Source organism: Danio rerio, chromosome 19 (assembly GCF_052040795.2).
Source record: "Danio rerio strain M-AB ecotype USA chromosome 19, GRCz13ab, whole genome shotgun sequence".
NCBI lineage: Eukaryota > Metazoa > Chordata > Actinopteri > Cypriniformes > Danionidae > Danio > Danio rerio.
The window spans coordinates 50,211,535-50,234,204 of NC_141039.2; the positions used below are offsets into that span (position 1 = coordinate 50,211,535).

At 36.5% G+C, this 22,670-nt stretch overlaps 3 protein-coding genes across 8 annotated transcripts; 2 read left to right on the forward strand and 1 right to left on the reverse strand.

The window, feature by feature from the left end:
- The first annotated feature begins 2,025 nt into the window (after nt 1–2,025).
- On the forward strand, nt 2,026–6,068 carry cldn35 (claudin 35). Its single transcript, XM_087296128.1, has one exon. The coding sequence runs from the start codon at nt 4,412–4,414 to the stop codon at nt 5,096–5,098; it is 687 nt and encodes a 228-aa protein (XP_087152254.1). The 5' UTR covers nt 2,026–4,411; the 3' UTR covers nt 5,099–6,068.
- A 990-nt stretch (nt 6,069–7,058) lies between these two features.
- On the reverse strand, nt 7,059–11,639 carry airim (AFG2 interacting ribosome maturation factor). Of its 3 annotated transcripts, XR_015515698.1 has the most exons (5): nt 11,216–11,639; nt 10,416–10,595; nt 9,175–9,869; nt 8,092–8,347; nt 7,059–7,851 (listed from the first exon to the last, which is right to left on the reverse strand). XR_015515698.1 is itself a non-coding variant. In NM_173269.1 (4 exon segments), coding segments are annotated over 4 exon segments (657 nt in total). In that variant the 5' UTR covers nt 11,533–11,579; the 3' UTR covers nt 7,065–7,214.
- Nucleotides 11,640–11,839: 200 nt separating this feature from the next.
- Nucleotides 11,840–21,032, forward strand: cdca8 (cell division cycle associated 8). 4 transcript variants are annotated; one of them, NM_001007456.1, is given in 11 exon segments: nt 11,840–11,877; nt 12,130–12,230; nt 12,628–12,756; nt 14,040–14,077; nt 14,183–14,255; nt 14,345–14,409; nt 15,283–15,365; nt 15,465–15,560; nt 17,988–18,117; nt 18,202–18,288; nt 20,007–21,032. In NM_001007456.1, coding segments are annotated over 10 exon segments (831 nt in total). In that variant the 5' UTR covers nt 11,840–11,877; nt 12,130–12,136; the 3' UTR covers nt 20,043–21,032.
- Nucleotides 21,033–22,670: the final 1,638 nt, after the last annotated feature.

Consider the following 22,670-nt stretch of genomic DNA (forward strand, 5'->3'; position numbering starts at 1 on the left):
CATATTGTTCTATAAATGTGCGTATTTTGGTATTATTATGCCTAAAATACCATTATACTCTATTATTTGTTTTTTGAGAGAGAGAAAGTACTAAATTCTCCTCCAAAAATGAATGGGAAATGACATATTGTTGTATAAATGTGCGTATTTTGGTATTATTACGCCTGAAATGCTATTATACTCTATTTTTGTTTTTGTTTTTTTTTATACAAAACATTGAATTCTTGATCAAAAATGAAAGGGAATTGGCATATTATTGCATAAATGTGCACATTTTTAAACAACTGTGCCAAAACATGCTGTTATACTGTGTTTTTTTTGTTTGTTTTTTCGAGAAAAAGTGATCAACTCTCCACCAAAGATGCATGGGAATTGACATATTGTTGTAAAAGTGTGTTTATTTTGACATTATTCAGTCTAAAATACTATTGTACTGTTTATAATTTATTTTTTGAGAGAGAGAACGTATTCAATTCTCCTACAAAAATATGCCTATTTTGGAAATATTGTGTGGAAAATGCTGTATATTCTGTCTTTTGTTTGTTTCGAGGAAAAGTGTTCAAATTTCCCACAAAAGTGCAAGGCAATTAGAAAAGTGTTGTAGAAGTGCCCATATTTTGCCATTATTCCACCTAAATAGCTGTTATAACCTGTTGTTTGTTTGGTTTTTTTTTTGAGAAAAAGTGATCAAATCTTCACCAAAGATGGATGGGAATTGACAGATTGTTGCAGAAGTGTGTGTATTTTGACATAATTCAGTCTAAAATGATATTGTACTGTTTATAATTTATTTTTTGAGAGAGAGAACGTATTCGATTCTCCTACAAAAATGAATGGGAGTTGGCATATTGTTGTATAAATGTGTATTATACTGTTTTTGTTGTTGTTTTTTTTATACAAAGTGCTGAATTCTTGATCGAAAATGATGGAAATTGGCATATTGTTGCAGAAATGTGTGTATGTTGCCATTATACTGTTATACCCTGTTGTTTGTTTGTTTTTTTTTTTTTTTTTTTAGAAAAAGTGATCAAATCTCCACCAAAAGTGCATGGGAATTAGAATAGTGTTGTAGAAGTGTGTGTATTTTGCCATTATTCCACCTAAATTGCTGGTAAACCCCCTTTTTTATTTTATTTTTTTTAAAGTGGTCAAATCTTCACCAAAGATGCATGGGAATTTGACATTATTGCAAAATTGTGTGTTTTGCCATTATTCTACCTTAATTGCTGTTGTACTGTGTTTTTGTTTTCTTTCTTCGAGAAAAAGTGATCAAATCTCCACCAAAGATGCATGGGAATTGACATATTGTTGCAGAAGTGTGTGTATTTTGACATTTATTCAGTCTAAAATGTTATTATACTGTTAATTTATTATTTGAGACAAAGAGAAGGTTCTGAATTTGCCACCAAAATGGACTGGATTGGCATTATGTTGCTGAAGTGTGCGTATTATTGCATCATTCTGCCCAACAATCTGTAATACACTGTTTTTTTTTTTCTTAGTTTTTAGACCAAAAGTGCTAACTTCACCAAAAGTGGATGTAAAATTGGCATTTTGTTGCAAAATTGTGCATATTTTGACGTTATTCTGCCTAAAATGCTATTGTACTGTTTTATTGTTTATTTACAATTTTTTGAGAGTGAGAAATTACTCAATTCTCCACCAAAAATGGACTGGATTGGCATCATATTGCATTTATTTTTGCATTATTCTGCCTAAAAATCATTTATGCTCTATTTATTTGTTTGTTTTTTGATTGCAAGTGCTAAATTCTTCACCAAAATTGGTTGTGAATTGGCATATTGTTGCAAAAGAGTGTGCATTTTGGCATGATTCATCCTTAGACATGCCCACAGCATCCTTTCTTTGTCTTAAACACAACGGGGCGAGCACTCTTCAGCAGCGGCCCTTCAAAAGCAGCTGTATTTCTGATGGCCTTTGTGTTAATTGATCCTCTCCAGCCCTCCCTCCTCCCCTCTCTCTCTCCGTCTCCCTTTATATCCAACCATCCGCTGTTTTCCTTTCAGGATGAGAAGCTGGATCAGGCTGAACACCTGTAAGGGTTATCAGGACGCCCAATAGGGGATCACCAATCTGATAAAAGCCAACCAATCTGTGAAGGTTTTGTTGCATTGCTTTTGTCTTTATGCAAGTGGTCTGCAGCACAGCATTCATTTTATTTCCTCTCGATGATTGAAAAAGGACTGCATCTTCACTTCTTTTGGCTTCACCAGGGTCTGATGACTTTTCTTTTTTTTATTCCAATGCATGAAGCCTCGCCAGACTCTAGTGTGGGTTGTTGTTTGACGTTGGAAGTAATGGATCATTGACGGCTGCCGAATTCACGTCACGGTGTCAGATTCAATGACCTGTTTGAGTAAGACAACACCAGACTGGGTTGCAACCGGTGATAAGGATAGATCTTTCTTTACCGTCAATACAACAAGTCCATCACACTTTACAGCACTGCCAGACTAACTTCGGATGTGGTGTTGGTGGAGTTTTGCATTGAAGTTCAGTCAATCCCCATGCAGGGTGAGTTGAGAGAACTGGCAGCCGTGCTCAGAGATCTTCAATTATTCATCTCCTCAAACAAAGACCAGGAGAAAGTGAGCACAACTGTCTGAAAGACCAAAAGACGGACTAGAATGAGGGTGAACAGGACTTTGTTCCAAGAAATTTGAAAGACAAAACCGAGAGGAACTTTCTTAAGGGACCGACTGAGACCTATGTCTGAGGATTGGCAAACGCAACAAGAACGAAGGACAGAATTGAAAACTAAAAGAAACTCTGAGGTATTTTTGAGGAGAAGTGAATAAGACTTTATCGAGGCTGCGGGACATTAAAAAATCGTAATAAAAGTCACTTTTACGGACTGACCTTGCTGAAATTGTGACAAGAAAACTAGACAGACTTGAGCAAAACTTTGCACTGGGATTATTCACAGACCAACGCAAGGTCTTGTGAGCATCTTTTAAGAAGGGCTGACCGAGACTACCTACAGAGGACTGGCAAATGTGTCGACAAGAACAATACAACTAAACAAAACACTCCTTCAAGACATTAGAAATTCAACACCAAGGTCTGACAAGGAACTTTCAAGCGACTTCATGTGGAGGGTTTGTGAACGTGCCAAGACAAAATACAAGAACTTTTAAACTAATCAAGAGTAACTCATAAAGACTGACCAAGAACTCTTCTTCTACGCAATTAACTTCTTGCAGAGAACTGGCTAACGTGACCGAAGGACAGACAAGTACATTTAAAGCAAGCAAGAGGGATTTTCAAGGTCTGACCAAGTACTCTTCCTGAGAATTGGCAAACGTGTCAACTAAACGATTATACCTGGACAAAGCGGCCCTCAAAGACATTTTAAATTGAACACCAAGGTCTTGCAGGGAATTTTTAAGAAACTTCATGTGGAGGATTGGCTAATGTGCTGACACCAAAGGACAAACAAGAACACTTTCTAATAATTGGCAAACGTGTCAATCATAAAAATACGACTAACAACTTTCCCTAAAATTTTAAATTCATCAAAATCTTGCAAGGAATCTTTGAGTGACTGAACCTTCTTGTGGAGGATTGGCATATGTGTCTAACAGAAGAACTAAACAAAACTCTCCTCCAAGACATTTGAAATTCAAGATCTTGTAAGAAACTTTGAAGAAACGTCTTGCAGAGAATTGGCTAACATGCCGAGACCAAAGAACAGAAAATTTAACTGATCAAGAGGCATTTTCAAGGACTGACCAAGAACTCTTCCTGAGAATTGGCAAGCGAGTGAAAAACACGACTAAAAACTCTCCTACATTTGAAATTCAAGATCTTGCAAGTAACTTTCAATAAACTTCCTTCTGAGAATTGGCTAACGTGCCGAGACCGAAGGACAGACAATACAATTTAAAGCAAACAAAAGTTATCTTCAAGTACAGACCAAGATCTGTTCATGAGAATTGGCAAATGTGCCGACCAGAAGATTAAACCTTGACAAAGCTCTCCTCAAAGGCATTTTAAATTGAACACCTTGGTCTTGCAAGGAATTTTCAAGAAACTTTTCCTGGAGGATTGGCTAACGTGCTGACAACAAACAAATTCAAGAAATCAAGAATCTTTTGAGTGACGTTCGAGCATTGGCCCTCCGATCTCTGTGGGCAAAACCATCTGATTCAATAATCCACAACTGAACCACTTGCATAACCCAACTAAACTCTGAGAATTGACAAAGGTGTCGACCAGAAAACAAATTCAACACCAAGGATCCTTCAAGTGTCGTCCTGCAGAGCATTGGCCCTCCGATCTCTGTGGGCAAAACCATCTGATCCGATTATCCCCGACTGGACCTGTTGCAAACGTAAAGGTGTCTTCGAGGTTGTGGCCCGAGGAGGCGTGGTACTCAGAGGGAGGCGAGATGGTAAACACGGGCATGCAGTTGATCAGCTTCACCTGTGCTGTAACTGGCTGGATTATGGCTATAGCGGTGACCGCGTTACCCCAATGGAAGGTCACTGCTTTCATCGGCAGCAATATCCTAACCTCGGAGATCGTCTGGCAGGGGATCTGGATGAACTGCATCTACCAGACCACCGGGCACATGCAATGTAAAACCTACGACTCCATGTTGGCTCTACCGCCTGATATACAAGCTGCACGGGCGCTGATGTGCATTGCAATTTTCTTGGGCTGGTTGTCCTGCACAGTTTCTTGCTGTGGAATGAAGTGCACCACCTGTGCCGGGGATGATCGCCATGCTAAGGCTGGCATAGCGTTATCCGGCGGGGTGCTTTTCATCCTGACGGGACTTTGCGTCCTGGTGCCAGTTTCCTGGACAGCAAACACTGTGGTGCAGGACTTCTACAACCCCAATGTCCCGCTCCAGCATAAACGGGAGCTCGGACAGGCTATTTACCTGGGCTGGGCGGCGGCGGTGATCCTCATGATCAGTGGTGCCGTTTTAAGCAGCACCTGCCCACATATAGAGCGCGGCGGGTACAGGCGCGGGTACATAGGCCGCAGTTTTGCTAACTCCAGGCCTTCTGCTCCTGATCCTCCCAAGCCGATTACCAACAGCACCTTGCCTCTTAAGGAGTATGTATGATTAAAAACCAGCTTGAGATCATATTTAAAGGTCCTGTGAAGTTTTTTTAGTTGTTCGAATCAGTATGTTAGTTTCAAGGATGCCTATAAACTAGTGTGTACCAAATATTTGCATTTACAGCAGTGTTTCTCAACCACGTTTCTGGAGGACTGGCTTGTTTTGGATGTCTCCTTTGTCTGTTACTCCCATACAGGTCTTCTCAATCTCTGCTAATGAGCTGTCGATCTGAATCAGGTGTGTTTGGTTGAGACCTGGAAAATGTGCAGTGTTGGTGCTTCTCCAGTAACATGGTTGAGAAACAGTGGATTAGAAGACCTTTTTTATTTCACGTCATACTTCAGTTTCTCATCAAATCTTCTGACCAATCAAATGCTCTCTAGTATGTGACATGCTCCGCCCCTTCTCATTTGCTTTAAGCTTCAGCTCAATCACTCTCACTGGCAGAGCTGTGATAAAAACAAAACACTATTGGCTGTTTTTCCAAAAAAGGGGAGGGGCTAATATGATGCCCCACCCTCAATTCTAATATCAGTTTCAGATGACCTCAAACATCAAATAAAAAAAAACCCACACATTTCAAAGCACTTCACGGGACTTTTAAAGGTGCACATGGTAGTTTTGTGTGTCAGTGGACTGAGGCACTGTGTGGTGTGGTCAGTGTTGAGATCATGCCCATATTTGCTATTTGAAGTCCTAATCTGTTTGGTTGTGTTTGTATTCGTGCTGCTTGTGTTTGGATTGGTAGATCGCATTCATGTGGGTCAAAGACGAGAGGTTTTATTTTGTTGTCAGCATCAAAACAGACTCTATACTGTGTATACACATACAGTTGAAGACAAAATTATTAGCATATTTTCCAATTTTTCCCAAAGCAAGCACATTTTGTACAGTATTTCCTGTTATTTTTCTCTGGAAAGAGTTTAGCTGGAATAATAATAAAATAATAGCATTTTTTCAATTGTCTACACAACCACTGTTGTCCAATGACATGCCTTTTTAACCCAAATACAGCTTTAAAATGCACTTTAAACTGAATACATCTTGGAAAAATGACTATTTTTTCATCAATTTCCCACATGCTGTTTAACCCAGGAGGGCTTTTATTTTATTTATTGTACTTTTACTTTGTTTTGATGCATGATTTCCTCTTTGACCCATGTCTGTGCTGCTGTTCTGTCTTGTTGTCTTTAATATGTATATTGCATTTATTCTTATGTAGTTTGATTTGCTTTTCATTGTGTACATTTGTATTGAGTATATTTTCTGCATCACTAGTTTCATTAGAAAGTATTTGTTAATTATTAGCAATGTTATTTATTTAACGCAAGAAAAAAAAAGTGCACTTTTAAAGCCAGTTTAGCAGCTAGGCTAACAATGCTTGAATGGAAAGAGTCCAAGATTTACTGAAACATTTCTTTTCTTCATTGTCATGTTTTCCTCTGTATTACTGTACATTCTTATGCGAGGTACTTTAATATTTATGAATGCTGATTAGTTTCATCATGTTTGATTTAGTTTTTTATTCTAATAGTATTAACTTTGACCACTAGTTCCCCTTTTGCAGTGTTTTGTTTTGTAATTGGTATTTTTTTGTAGCCGCGCTGTTGTCCTTAGACCAGGGGTGTCCAAACTTGGTCGTGGAGGGCCGGTGTCCTGCAAATTTTAGTTCCAACCCCAATTAACCACACCTGAACCAGCTGATCAAGCTCTTACTGGGTGTACTAGAAACCTCCAGGCAGGTGTGTTGAATGAAGTTGCAGGACACCGGCCCTCCACGACTGAGTTTGGACACCCTTGCCTTAGACACAGTACACTTACACTCAGTATATATCTGATTGCCGTGTTCATTGTGATTAATCTGTATTTATTTATTTATTGGAAATGTGTGTATTTGAACCATTTATGGGAAGAATAAATGTAAAAGATGTGTGCCTTCACATTGAGCAACAACAGTGGAGTCTTTATAAATATAAAAAGCATGAATTGCATTTATTACAGTAGAGCATTGCTCTTACAATGATGCTGATGCACAGTCCTTATAATGCTAACTCGCACCATAAAACTACATTAATCCAGGAGACAGAGTTCAGTCTGTCTCTTTTTAAGGATCCTTCATTCATTCAGTCTCCAAGAAGATCGACACTTGACACAATGCATCTAAAACACAGAAACATACCATTACAGAACAACAATTAGTTATTAATTTGTGACAAGGATATTCATCAGATTCGTTAAGCATTACTTTGCTACAGCAATCCACATGTAAACATGTTTAAGATGCTTTCAGAGGCTAAATTCAAAACAAATACAAGCAAATTCTCATAATACCTTAACAATTTATAACTAATATTTGTAAGAAAAAAACCCCCGATTAAATACGGTCACCGATGGAAACTGTATCTCACCTGGTGGTCATGTCTGGTACTGCGGCCAAACCTAATCTTTCTGAAAGCTCAGTTTTTAAGATAACCAACTTCAAATGTAGTATAGAATCTGTTCAGAGATGTACCTTTGATTTTTTTTTTGTGCCACTATTAAGATAAAACAAGATATGTAAAGTACATATTTGTGTAATACACATTTATTGTTTTCCTATTTTCATAAACAAAGGCAAATAACTTTTGTTTTTATTAACTTTATAACTCGCAATTCTGACTTAACTTGGAATTCTGACTTAACTCGCAATTCTGACTTTATAATCAAATTCTGACTTTATAACTAAATTCTTACTTAACTCTGAATTCTGACTATAACTGAATTCTGACTTTATAACTCGGAATTTTGACTTAACTCGAATTCTGACTATAACTAAATTCTGACTTTATAACTAAATTCTGACTTACTAACTCGGAATTCTGACTTTAAAACTAAATTCTGACTTAACTCGAAATTCTGACTTTATAATCAAATTCTGACTTTATAACTAAATTCTTACTTAACTCTGAATTCTGACTATAACTAAATTCTGACTTTATAACTAAATTCTGACTTACTAACTCGGAATTCTGACTTTAAAACTAAATTCTGACTTAACTCGAAATTCTGACTTTAAAACTAAATTCTGACTTAATAACTCGGAATTCTGACTTTAAAACTAAATTCTGACTTAATAACTCGGAATTCTGACTTTATAACTAAATTCTGACTTAATAACTCGGAATTCTGACTTTATAACTAAATTCTGACTTAATAACTCGGAATTCTGACTTTATAACTAAATTCTGACTTTAAAACTAAATTCTGACTTAACTCATAATTCTTACTTTAAAACTAAATTCTGACTTAACTCGGAATTCTGACTTTATAACTCGCAATTCTAACTTTATGACGCAATTCTGACTTGATAACTCAGAATTCTGACTATAACTGAATTCTGACTTAACTTGGAATTCTGACCTAATAACTCGAAATTCTGACTTTATAACGCAATTCTGACTTTATAACTCGCAATTCTGACTTTAAAACTAAATTCTGACTTAATAACTCGGAATTCTGACTTTATAACTAAATTCTGACTTAATAACTCGGAATTCTGACTTTATAACTAAATTCTGACTTTAAAACTAAATTCTGACTTAACTCATAATTCTTACTTTAAAACTAAATTCTGACTTAACTCGGAATTCTGACTTTATAACTCGCAATTCTAACTTTATGACGCAATTCTGACTTGATAACTCAGAATTCTGACTATAACTGAATTCTGACTTAACTTGGAATTCTGACCTAATAACTCGAAATTCTGACTTTATAACGCAATTCTGACTTTATAACTCGCAATTCTGACTTTAAAACTAAATTCTGACTTAATAACTCGGAATTCTGACTTTATAACTAAATTCTGACTTTAAAACTAAATTCTGACTTAACTCATAATTCTTACTTTAAAACTAAATTCTGACTTAACTCGGAATTCTGACTTTATAACTCGCAATTCTAACTTTATGACGCAATTCTGACTTTATAACTCGCAATTCTAACTTTATGACGCAATTCTGACTTTATAACTCGCAATTCTAACTTTGACGCAATTCTGACTTAATAACTCAGAAATCTGACTATAACTGAATTCTGACTTAACTTGGAATTCTGACTTAATAACTCGAAATTCTGACTTTATAACGCAATTCTGACTATATATAATTTGGAATTCTGACTTAACTCGTAATTCTTACTTTAGAGCTAAATTCTGACTTAACTCGGAATTCTGACTTTATAACTGAATTCTGACTTAATAACTCGGAATTCTAACTTAATAACTGAATTCTGACTTAATAACTGAATTCTGACTTAATAACTGAATTCTGACTTAATAACTGAATTCTGCTGTAATAACTCAGAATTCTGACTTTATAATTTTTTTTTAGTAAATTTTTTTTCAGTGGTGGGAATGGGCTTCCATGGACATCTATTTTAAAAATGAAACCAAGCCTAAATCTACAAGCATTGAACACTGACGATCATTTAAGTTCTTTTCATGTCTGTGGTCAAAACGTTAAAGGGTTAAATGAGCATTTGTGGAGAGAGGGACTGACGGCATTACAGAATGTCCTATGCTTGTAACTTGATCCCCATCACAGACGTTAACTCAACACCAGCTGAACGCGGGGCCAGTGTGTAACCATATCTGCTGCTGTAATACAGGGATATACCTGCAATTCTCTCCTCCTGACGGGCAGAACGCAGAGATCTCCATCTATTTGGTGCTGTTTCCATTGATGTAAGGTCAGTGGGGGTCAGCGTCTGAAGGAGGAGCCGGCTTTGCATTAATCTGACACATCAGTTCAGGAATACACACACACACGAACAGAGATGAGCCTCCAATACAAAATATAGGATTGATCACAAAACAGGTGATTAATTAAAGAGGCGGGGATTATGCAAATTACTTGTTTTGATTGTGTTATTGTAGACCAGTAGCAGGTTAAACTTCTATTAGGTGACCTTAACTAATATGCACTTACACTGAATGTTGTTTTTTTGACATTACGATTAAATAGCTGCATGTAATTACATTTAAAATACACTGTTGACCATACTTTACACCTTAACCCACCCTTACACCCACCAATACCACCCAATCTGTCCCAAACCAGACCTGTATCCCACCTCAAGAGCACCACAAATGTCCTGTGATAGCTTACCATCACACTAAATACACTATATTTATTTATTTGATGCAAGTACATCATAGTTAAGGCCATCTAATATAAAGTAAGACCAAAGATTTCAAAACATAATGCCCTTTTAATGCAATCCTTCATTTGAGGGACAATATCTTTATCCAGCACTTGGCTGAAGGAGAAGTGAAGGATACTGCAGGCGGTAATATCGGTCGGCGTCCTGAAGCCACTCCAGCATGTCTGAGACTGAAGGACAGACGGCTGATCTGGAGACGCACACGCTGATGTCCAGAGCGTCTGTGTTTTTCTCATAGAGCTGCACGACAGTAAACACCTGCTGAGCGAAGGCATATCGCACCTTCTGAAGAGCAGCCCTGCACAACAACACACTGTCAGATCATGCACTGATCATGTGTGCATTACCGCTCATGCATCAGATGCACAACACTTCAAATGAGATTGTGCTGATTTTAGATGAGGGCGGAGCTACAAATTCACACCAGGACTAATGTTATCTGTCTGAAAATGTGCTTTATGTTTCTGTGAGTCTATGGAGACTCCTGTCTCTGTTCATTTGTGTTCATCTAAAACTCTGCATCTACAATCCTCTTAGTCTGACATTATCTTCAAACACTCTAATGGCTAATAGACAGACGGCTGCTTCTCACTCAGGGCTGTTGTTTATGCTAATGAGGGAAAAATGGGCACTAGTGGGCGGAGCTTTAACTCTCTGATGACGCTTACGAAAGGAGAATGTCAATCAAAGTGTTTTTGCAGACTGTTTTGATCAAATCTGATTAGAACAAACACAATAAATACATTTTTACTATTAGATGCTGGATATATTCACAGACTGTTGCCACACAGCTGTGATTAAACCCCTTATAAGGTGTTTTTTGCATAATAACGTTAGCTCCTATGCTGTACATCTGTATAATACATGTCCATTGGAGTATATTAAGTATAACAGTAATGACTTTCATATGAAACTCACATTTTCTCGGCTAGTTTAGCCAGAAGTGCGTCCACCGCCAGCGAGAGCTTGTAATGGAGTCGCTGCTGTAAACATGGGAATCCGGAGAGAGGAGTTTCGGATATCTGGACCTGTTTGAGAGCCTTCAGCTGGAGCGCCAGGTTCCCCAGAGAGGAGACGAGCTCCTGACACTCCGCATGACCGCCATCAAACGCATCTTTGGCGGCCTTTAGAGCCTCGAATCCCCGCCGGAGCTCCTGCTGCAGCGATAACAACGCTGATTCGGACATTACTGACGGAAACACAGCGATTACATTAATCACACTCTGCGATCTCATTATTACACTGACCAATCATTGTTAAGTTTAGCGAGAGTGAATACAATCATGTTTTCATTATAGAGTAAAAGCACGTGTGACCACAGCGATCGACTTTTCTTCCGGGTAAATGTAAACATTATGGTCATACACCAATCCGCGTGTTTGTTTCTTTGGCTGGAACAGTAAAGCACTCAACCATTGGTCAGATTCTTTATTTGAAGAGAGACGATGTTTCATTGGTCAGAGCATGGCGCATGTTCACGGATGCTGCATGCTGATTGGTTCGCTGATGCGAAGGGTTCAATTTGAAAAGGGTTTTCCTTCTAACCGCTGACTGAGAGACACGGTTCAGACGTGGAAAGAGTGAGTAAAGTAAGTTAATTTTGTATTATATTAGTAAATTGAATTTATTTATATTATTATCTGGTACTAGAATGTGCTAATGGTAATGACATATGACGAAAGTAAGATGAAATAGGAAAGTAAAAGCTCAAAATTAGCTTGTTGTTTGCTACGATAAAAGCTAACAGTGTCTAAATTAATGCTAAAATCTCTTTAAATCTCAGACATTTATGTCAGATTTTGTCAATAAACCGTGTCGTGTTTGTTTTCCAGGTTGATTATGGCTCCCAGAAAGCGCACTCAGAATGCTAAAAGCAAGAAGAATCCCAAAGCGCCCAAACTTGAGGCTTTTCTGCTGGATTTTGATGATGAAGGTCACTTGAGTTTGTCTTTATAAAGCTTTAACGTGTAAATCTATTGAGATGAAGTTGGTTTTGCATTTGCACATTCGTTCATTATTTAAACCGTGACACCGTGCCTATAATGTACTTTATAATCGGTCTGAAATAGCATCTAAGTATGACTTCAACAACATTAGCACTGTTTAACTGACTGTGTACAATGCTGAACTTTGATATTCATTGACGGCTAATATGATTTCACTGTTTAGTATTCTGAAAGAATACTGATGTTATTATAAGGAGAAAGTCAGAATGTGCAAATATAAAACCAACTTCACCTTAATTATAACTCTTTATAGCATGAAAGCATGTCGTTTGTGTTGTCTTTACCTGTTTGTGTTGTGTTTGTGTGCCTGCTGGTTGTTTGCAGTTCACACCATTGTGGAAAGGCTGAAGGAGAAGACTAATAATCTGCTGAAAGATGCAGATAATCTTTATAAAACTGCTCTCATTAAACTGCCCATGGCGGTGAGGAAGATGAACTGGATCGAGTACTGCAGTAAGGAGATTCTTCATCTGTCTGTTTAAAATAAGATCATGGGTCATCATCATCTTCATTGTTGTATATGTCAATACTGGCACTTTCTTAGGCTCTAATACTGTCATAATTCAGTATTTTTCATAAAATCCTCATGTCAGCAACTTCTTATAATGTGAAAATAATATTTGAATGCTCTTATTGGATTTAACCCCTTTATATTAGATAAAAGGGGAGATTCTTTTATATATTACGTTGCACAAGTGATGTGATCCAATGTCTTATGATATTAGAAATGTTTAAAGATATTGTGTACAGTTTATAGAAACATGCAAACTGAGACTATATAGCCCATATTATACAAACAAAAGTTATTAGGAGATTCATTATCTGTATAAAATAAGACTGGGTTTTCAGTCATCATTATTGTTATATATGTCAATACTAGCTCTTGTATTGTGTTTGTAAAACTGTCATAATTCAGCATTTTTCATAAAATCATAAATCATCTTGCCAGCATCCTCTCATAATAAGAAACTAATAATAATTTGAATGTTCTCATCGGGTTTAACCTCTTTTATATTAGCTAAAAGTAAGAAACTATTTTACATATTAAATTGCACAAGTTGGTGGTTCATTCCGCTGTGGCGACCGCAGATTGATAAAGAAACTGAGCCGAAAAGAAAATAACTGAATGAAATTGCACAAGTCATGTGATGCAATGTCTTTCAATATTAGAAATGTTTAAAGATATTGTGCAAACAAAATATTCAAACTGAGACCAGAAAAACACACATTGCAGTTGTTTTTTTAGCACAAATTTTACAAACAAAATGTATTAATTGCATGACTGTACATTTAAATGAACTGTGTAATCAGTCTTTATTTCTGCTATAGATTGTATGATTATATTTACATCTATGAACAAAACCAGGCTCATATGTATCGTAAATATGCACAAAAGGAAGATAAGTTTTACAGAAGTTGAGTAATGAAATTATATAGTTTACCTTTGCTAGATGTATTTTGACAGCTGAAGGTGGTCCTTCCATATAATATCTTTAATAATCTGGGTGGAAAAGTGGATTGGAATTAATAAAATAAAAATAATAATAAAAAAAATTCCTTTTTAATGCAGAATTTATTCTCATCACTTCTGTCAAGATAGAATTCAATTTGTCTTAAAATGTGGTTGGATATTAAATCCTGCTTATTTACTGTAAATAAAACCAGACAAAATAGCACTGTGTAGTGTAGCGTGAACATTTTGATTATTTCCCTCAATTTATTATTTCTTTTTTTAGATCTAGAGAAGCCAAAGTCACCGGTGGATGATTCAAAGGTACTTGGATTACTTTGGTCATATGGTTTATTTAACTTAAATATTTTGTGTGTCCAATCACTCACTGTTGGAAGAGATTGTATTTCAATGTTGTTGTTTGTTCAGGTGAGGGAGGAAGCTGCCCAGGTAGAGCTTGCGATTGCTGGGAATCATACTATTCCTAAAGTTGCTGCAAAAGGTACATTTTTGCATCCTCTGTCAATGTGTATAAAGGCTTTTGGTTGGTGTTTTCAGCTGATTTGTTTTCCTCTTTAACTTCATTTACAGAAGCCAAGAGCAGCGCATACTCAGAAGATGAAAACATGGCACCGCTGAAGTCTACAATGAAGAAGGTTTGTGGGAGTGTATGAGCTGCTTAATGTCAAGCTTAGTTTCTCACCTAAATTTGAATTTAACAAACAACAAAAGTTTTATTAATAATAATGTTATTATTATTATTACTAATAGAGTAATTGGATAAATATTTAGCAAAAAACTGTTTCCATCTCATGTAGAACATTTGCTTTTGACTGTTTAGAGGAACATGCAGTAGTATGCGTAAAGACTTTGAGCCCTAATAAGTGACCGTAACCTATGCAGCTCCTTAAGATTGCATCTGTAAATGGATGTTGCATCTGAGCTGAGACTTTCAAAACGTCCCAGTTAGAACTCAGTAAGAACTAAATTTCCGCTGACATTTGTGTTTGTGAAACACTGGAAATGCAATGCAATGGATAAGTATGTTTTATTTTATGCGTTCCCAATATCCCAAACTGATGGTTTATGCATGCTTTTAGAGACGTTTTCTTTGTGCTTTGACCAGTTACATTTAAGGGACAGGTCATATTGAATTTAAAAGTGTCCTAATTTTCCGTCAGAGTCTTCATATGCATTTAACCTGTTATAGAAGTCAGAAAACATAGTCATTTTTACAGAATATGTATCTAATTTTAGAAAATAATATATATATATATATATATATATATATATATATATATATATAAAGATATAAATAAAGATATAAATAAAGATATATAAATAAAGATGTATATATAAATATAATAATAAATATATACACACACACACACATTTTAAAATTTTAACTCTGCTCTGATTGTTTTGCTCATCCAAGTCTATTTTGATAGGTCTATGTTGGAAATTAAACTCCTGTTTTAGTGATTGTATGTCATGGGAGGCTTTTATTTTTTACTGTTTCTGTGGTGCAGAAGAAAGCCTCAAAGAAAGCTCCTTCAACGTCCAAGAAGCCCAGAGCTCTGTCCATCAGCAAACAGGGCGGCACCATCCAAAGGTGAAGAGAATCTGCAGTCTCCCCTGTTTAATAAGATTATCATTGTTTCTGTCTTGATGGTGGTCAGAAGTGTCAGTTCAGGTCTGCTTTTGTCCACAGGACTACAAGGAAGCCTCTGATCACTCCTGCTAGAAGTTTCCTGGACTCTTCAATCATCGGTGCCACACCGCTCATCACGCCGCGCTTTGACCCCAGGTGAATTCACAACACTGCATTTTCATGACACTGTTGATTAAATCTGCACACTTATACAAGTAAATTGTTGGATTAGAATTGAGAATATTAAAAAACTAATTAAATTACAAGGTCATATTTCAGTGTAGCACTACACTAATACCAATCAAAGTTTAAGTTCCTACAATGAATAAGGCACTCGTCACTTTTGAGAAAATCCAAGTCATCTTATTTTATTTTTATAACAATATTGAACTTTTGATTGCATGTTTTTGTGCTTCTTTCTTTTTAAGGGCTGTAATAGAAACATATTAGACAAACCACCAGTAGACATGCGAGTCTTAAAGAGAGATTCACTGAATTGTTCATTCAGGAAAACTGTTTGATTAAAAAATTAGCAAGTCAATTGATTAATCCTGAAACTGATTAATTCAGGAAGGAAAAGCCTCTACGTAGTGACTAGGTTTGCATGGACACCAGTTATTCGATTTTAATGCGATTAAGACAATGCTCTAATTAGGAGTTGACCATGTAAACAGCGTTTTTTTTTCTTATTTCTCCTAATGAATCTAATCAGATTAAGGTCATAATCGATCTAAAGAGAAATTGAATTAAGATGTGTGGAGAATGCTGATTTTAGTTCCATTATTGAAGTGCAGTACAGACATGAAAACACCTTAATCAAACTATTACCGTCATGTAGGACTTTTCGCCGCGTTTTGCGACAGGATAGTACACACACACACACACGCACACACACACACACACACGGCTGTTTGACACTCTTTGCACCTAACCCAGTCAGTGCAGACCACAGACACCTGCATCGTGTAATGCAGAATTTTACTTTAGTTTTTTCTTCCATTCAGCATGTGGTATGAACTTTCATTAAAATAACACTTCCAGCAGTTTATTATTGCATCAATGCCTTCCGTGACACAAGACATTGCAGGAAATGTTTGTGAATGAAAGTGAAAGTGCCAAACTGCAGGTAAAATGCACAAATTACAAATGAAACACTCAAAATTACATGAAACTTCGGAGGAAAAGCGGATAGTACAGTGACGCAATGACGTTAATCGAATTATGTGCTATAATATGTAAAACACCATCACGAAAGTAACATTTAAAAAGCAACTCATGTACACGCCTTAGTCCTATTATTCTCTTAATTAGATTAAAGCAAATAATTCAATTACTGATGTCCATGTAAATGAAGTCACTGTTGCTCTAAAGCAGGGGTCACCAATCTCGGTCCTGGAGGTCCAGTGCCCTGCAGGGTTTAGCTCCAGCTTGCCTCAACACACCTGCCTGGATGATTCAAGTATACCCAGTAAGACCTTGATTAGCTTGTTCAGGTGTGTTTGATTTGGGTTGGAGTTAAAATCTGCAGGACACCGGCCCTCCAGGAGCAAGTTTGGTAACCCCTGCTCTAAATCATATGTTCTGTTCCAGCTTTGTTTATTATCAGTGAAATGTGGGGAAAAAAGTATATTTTCTAAAGCAGGGGTCACCAATCTCGTTCCTGGAGAGCCGGTGTCCTGCAGATTTTAGCTCCAACCCTAATTAAACACACCTGAACAAGCTAATCAAGCTCTTACTGGGTGTACTTGAAACACCCAGGCAGGTGTGTTGAGGCAAGTTGAAGTTAAACCCTACAGGGACACCGGCCCTCCGGGACAGAGATTAGTGACCCCTGGTCTAAAATGTTACTCCATCAATATAAACTTAATTCTAGTAGGCTGTATCACACAGTCACAACACAATGCTTTTGGACTCAATTGCTTATTTATTCATTGTGTGCATAGAAGAGCAGTATCGGCACACACACACACACACACACACACACACACACACACACAGTATAAATATTGCACATGCTTATCAATGAACTTTTACTGTAATTGGAAGCCACTAGAAGGGGATGTGTTTGTAATACTAGAAGGGGATGTGTTTGTAATACTAGAAGGGGATGTGTTGTTATCATCATGTAATGTTATTTTATTGCATAAAATATCCGTAAATTTCTGATGTGGCAAAACTAAGCAAATCATCAGTGATCAAGAGAACTTGTTTACTGTTGTAAAATAGTCTAAGTGGTTCTCAAACTGTGGTACGTGTACCACTATTAGTACGCAGGCTTCCTTCTAGTGGTATGCGGAGAAATTAAATATGTAATGTACATGCTAGACATTTAAAAATTTATCAAAAATGATCTATATAATATGCCATATATGGAAAAATAGCCTATATTTCTGAGGTAATCTGCCCCGTTTTTTTTAACTGAGGTGTAGCTGCTGAACTGGGCCTACTGCGCTATTGTATTTCAATACTGCTCATTATGGTGGTACTTGGAGAGACTATTTATATTTCTGAGGTGGTACTTGATGGAAATAAGTTTGAGAACAACTGCTATAGGTCTTGACATTGTGTGTTTGTGTGTGTCAGATTGCCCAAGACTCCAGCATTGAGATCAGCTCTTCACAGAGAGAAGGTTTACAGCATGTCAGTGAATGGATCTCCTCTGTCTGCCGGTGGAGAAGACATCGTCATCAGTGTCCCGATCGGAAACGGAGAGGTAGATGGTGATCCTGATGCTCATTAAGCACAGCTCAGTGTTTGTGTGTTCGAGTGTGTGACGTGTTTTCTTTGTTATTTTCAGTGTATTCAGCTGCTGGCCAGTGAGATGGACTCTGTGGATCTGAGTCAGCTGGACGAGAAAGCTCTTCGCAGTATCAGAAACCTGCAGGTATGAGTTTCTGTCTTCATTCTCAGAGACCGTTCCCTTACAAATATTCAATATTGTCATTTATTCACCGTTCAGTTGACTGAGTAGTTCTTCTGTTGAACACAAAAAAGAGGATATTTATTATTTTATATTTGCACAATTTAAATTGCGCATATCCGTTGCAGTATATTGCACAAATTCATCTTGAATTGTACATACTCACTGGCCAATTTATTGGGTACACCTGTCAAATGTGGCATGGTTGTTGCTGCCAGACGGGCTGCTCTGAGTATTTCAGAAACTGCTGATCTACTGGGATTTTCACGCACAACCATCTCTAGGGTTTACAGAGAATGCTCCGACAAAGAGGAAATATCCAGTGAGTGGCAGTTCTGTGGGTGTTGATGCCAGAGGTCAGAGGAGAATGGCCAGACTGGTTCCAGCTGATAGAAAGGCAACAGTAACTCAAATAAGCACTCGCTACAACCGAGCTCTGCAGAAGAGCATCTCTGAACACACAACACGTCCAACCTTGAGGCGGATGGGCTACAGCAGCAGAAGAGCACACCGGGTGCCGCTCCTGTCAGCTAAGAACAGGAAACTGAGGCTACAATTCACACAGGCTCACCAAAACTGGACAATAGAAGATTGGAGAAACGTTGCTGCTCTGATGAGTCTCCATTTCTGCTGACACATTCGGAATTTGGCCTTAACAACATGAAAGCATGGATCATCCTGCCTTGTATCAGCGGTTCAGGCTGGTGGTGGTGGTGTAATGGTGTGGGGGAGATTTTCTTTGGGTCCATTAGTACCAATTGAGCATCAACGCCACAGCCTACCTGAGTATTGCTGCTGACCATGTCCATCCCTTTATGAGCACAGTGTCTCCATCTTCTAATGCTACTTCCAGCAGGATAACGCAGCATGTCATAAAGCTCAATCATCTCAGACTGCTTTCTTGAACATGACGATGAGTTCACTGTACTCAAACGGCCTCCACAGTCCCCAGAGCTCAATCCAATAGAGCAGCTTTGGGATGTGGTGGAACGGGAGATTGGCATCATGGATGTGCAGCCGACAAATCTGCAGCAACTGTGTGATGCTATCATGACAATATGGAGCAAAATCTCTGAGGAATATTTCCCTTGTTAAATCTATGAAGGTGTACCTAATAAATTGGCCGGTAAGTTTATAAATTTGTAATTATGCTCATCTATCTGCGTACCCTGATTATTAAAAGGTTTTCTAGAAATACTGTACGTATTAAATATCTGGTGCAAATAAATAGACAGTGCTATTGTCGGACAAATGAAACAGACACCGGTGTTGGGCTGATACTTAAAACAAGCATGCAGCCAATCAGCAGTACGGGGCGTGTCTAGTTATGATAGTGGTGGTTACCAAAAAGGGGCGGAGTATTGGGTTAGGGGCGTGTTTGTTTTGATCTGTTCAAATATCAAGATCACTTGGAGAAAATCACTCGGTGCAACTTTTTTTAAAATTAAGAGATTTATGTATTTTACATTTTTATTTATTTTATTTATTAAATTAGTAAATATTAATAAATACTAAATATTTATTAATTTTTAAAAATTCTTTATTCTGTTTAACTTTCAGCTCAATTGATATGATAAACTTGCATTTTTAATTGTTGCATAAACTTGCATTTTAAATGATGAATAGCTTCTGTGATGTTGTCTATTATTAGCATAAATTAATTATTTTTATTTCTAATGCAGAATCGCCTGACGACGCTTTGTGGAAGCTCAAAATGAACTCTCTCCAGTTTTGTACAGCGGCCTGCGATGTCTTTTCTCTTCCAGTAGTCATTGTGTTAATCCCATTTTTATTCTTGTGCTGTAACCGTCTGTGGCTTTTATCATTTTTATGCTCATGAGCTTTTACAAAGGAGAACATGTAAATACGTTTAGCTCCTCTTCGTGATCTGTGTTTTACTGCCTTCATGTAAATAGACAATTTCCACATCTCCGCTTTCTCTCGCCTGTTTCTTCTCATCTAAGAACATCAGTATGAGCTGCTGTTTTCCTGCTGTTCATGTCATTTCTGGAACATCAGGCAATTTTAAAGTGTGTTTCAGGTAAAAGTCAGGAAATTGACTTTAGGTATTTTAGTTCATTTGTCCTGGAATATCCGTGATTTGTGCCAAATGGCAGAAGTCTTTAGCATTTGTCTTGACATAAGTGTGAAGTTTTATTCATAATCGTCTTCAAATTGTTTTAAATAGTTTAAAATAATTTTGACTTGGTGAAACTTGCTGAAACCATAAAAATACACATGCAAATGTTTTTTTCTGGGAACAATTTTATTGCATAAAAATGCATTATTTTTCCTGTGGTTATGAGCTTACAGAGCCAGACAGCACCTGTTCTGTTCTGTTCTGTTCTGCAGTGTTGTTTGCCCTCTGGTGGCTCTGCTGCTGCTGCTGCTGCTGTTAAATGTGGACGGATGTCAAGATGAAAATGAAGTTGGCTTTAATATTATGAAAAGGAGAAGCTGCCAGTTCTTCTGGCTGCTGTTTGAGGCCAGTTGGACAGAAAATCTACTGAATTATTGCAGATATCTGAAGTTTAGAGAATTCTTCATGCCAAATGCAGAGTCATCGAGCTCTGAAAAAGTTAATCCGTTTGTATCATGCATGATTATCAGAATACAGACACTAAATGACAATAGTACAGGTACATAAGCATTTAAATAAAAAATATACATATATTTTCAGCTATATTCAGAACAGAAATCATGTCATTTAAAAAGAAAAAATCTAAATTTAAGCATCACAGTCAGTCCGTGAATCACTCAATGTTTGTCATTAAAATATTGTTTCCACCATCATCCTTCAAAACAGGATTCACACCTTTATCAGCATTTTAAACACATTTAGAATGATTGATTTATTGTATTATAAATGTGTTGATCATGTTGATGTGTAATTGAGACTGGCCCTGTCTTATGATTCTGTGGAGAATTTTGTTAAAAATCTGCAGATTTATGTGGAATGATTTTTGAAGTATCATAGCTAAATTAAACTTAATATAATGAATAAAAAATAATACTTTGTTTACAATACAAAATAAAGCAAGTGTCATAATATATCCACTAAAAGACAAAGTATTACTTTACACACTGTATTGTCAATAAATCATGAATAGTTTCATATTAGTCAATAATATTACTGAAAGTAATTTAAAAACTAAATAAATATGAATTTACACACATTTACTCAAGTTAATAGATATTTTCATAGATGAGCTAGAAATCTGCGTGTGCAGATTCCATGTGGGCCTACTTATGATTAATCAAATCAGGATTATTAAAATTAAACATTACAATATAAAAGATTCTAAAATTATACACATACATATGAGCAATTCCATGCAAATGTCAACCTTGCAATTAAACAAATTAAGTTTTCTCCGTTCTTTGTGTAAGCAAATATTTTACAGTACTTTAGAAATACTCAATGTTTGTCAATGTTTTTTTACTATTATATTTCATTTAACAAAGTCACACAAGTGGCAATTTCACATCGGTCACATCCATAACAAAGCAAGTATCAAATAAAATAAAATCAATCATGTGTGTTCTACAGAGAGCCAACTCTCAGATTTTGGAGGGTTGTGCAGTTTGTTACACAGAATTTCTACAAAGCATGTTGTATGCTGTAAACTTGCATACTTTTTTGGTCACATCCATAACGCATGTTTATTTTCCTCTCCTATAAATCTAAGGTTTGTTGTATAACAATAAAATATAAACACATGATTCAATATAATGTAAGCGTATACTTTCTCTGTGAATTTGTTTTTACTGCAAATGTCACATCCATAACGCGGCAATTGCTCATATTTCTGTTAAAATCTTATATATTCAATTTAGCAAGTTACTCATATTTTAGGTGTGTGTGTGTGTGTGTATTTGTTTGTATTAGTTATAATAAAGTGTGTTCAGCCCAAACGAGTTGAGCCCTCACAGATCTTTTACAGTAATGTTTTCTCCTGAATGCTGTACAGTAATATATCTGTGCGGATACATTAGATTAGTCGGTGGCAAAGCTGATGAACTAATCTAACAAAAACACTGAAGATCACTCTATACAGAAATTAATGCACCTAAATAAGTTGGGGGGAAATTTGTTTAAAAAATTTAATAAACAGGAAAACTTAAGAGAAATATAAACACACACACACATATATATATATATATATATATATATATATATATATATATATATATATATATATATATATATAATTATTTGTTGTTGCAATAAATATTCCTAAAGATGTTCATTGACCAAACTCTTATTTTAGTAAATATATCTGTTTAATAAAACAGTTTTGTTCAAATGCACCAAAATAGTTTGTCTATATTCACTGAGAACACAC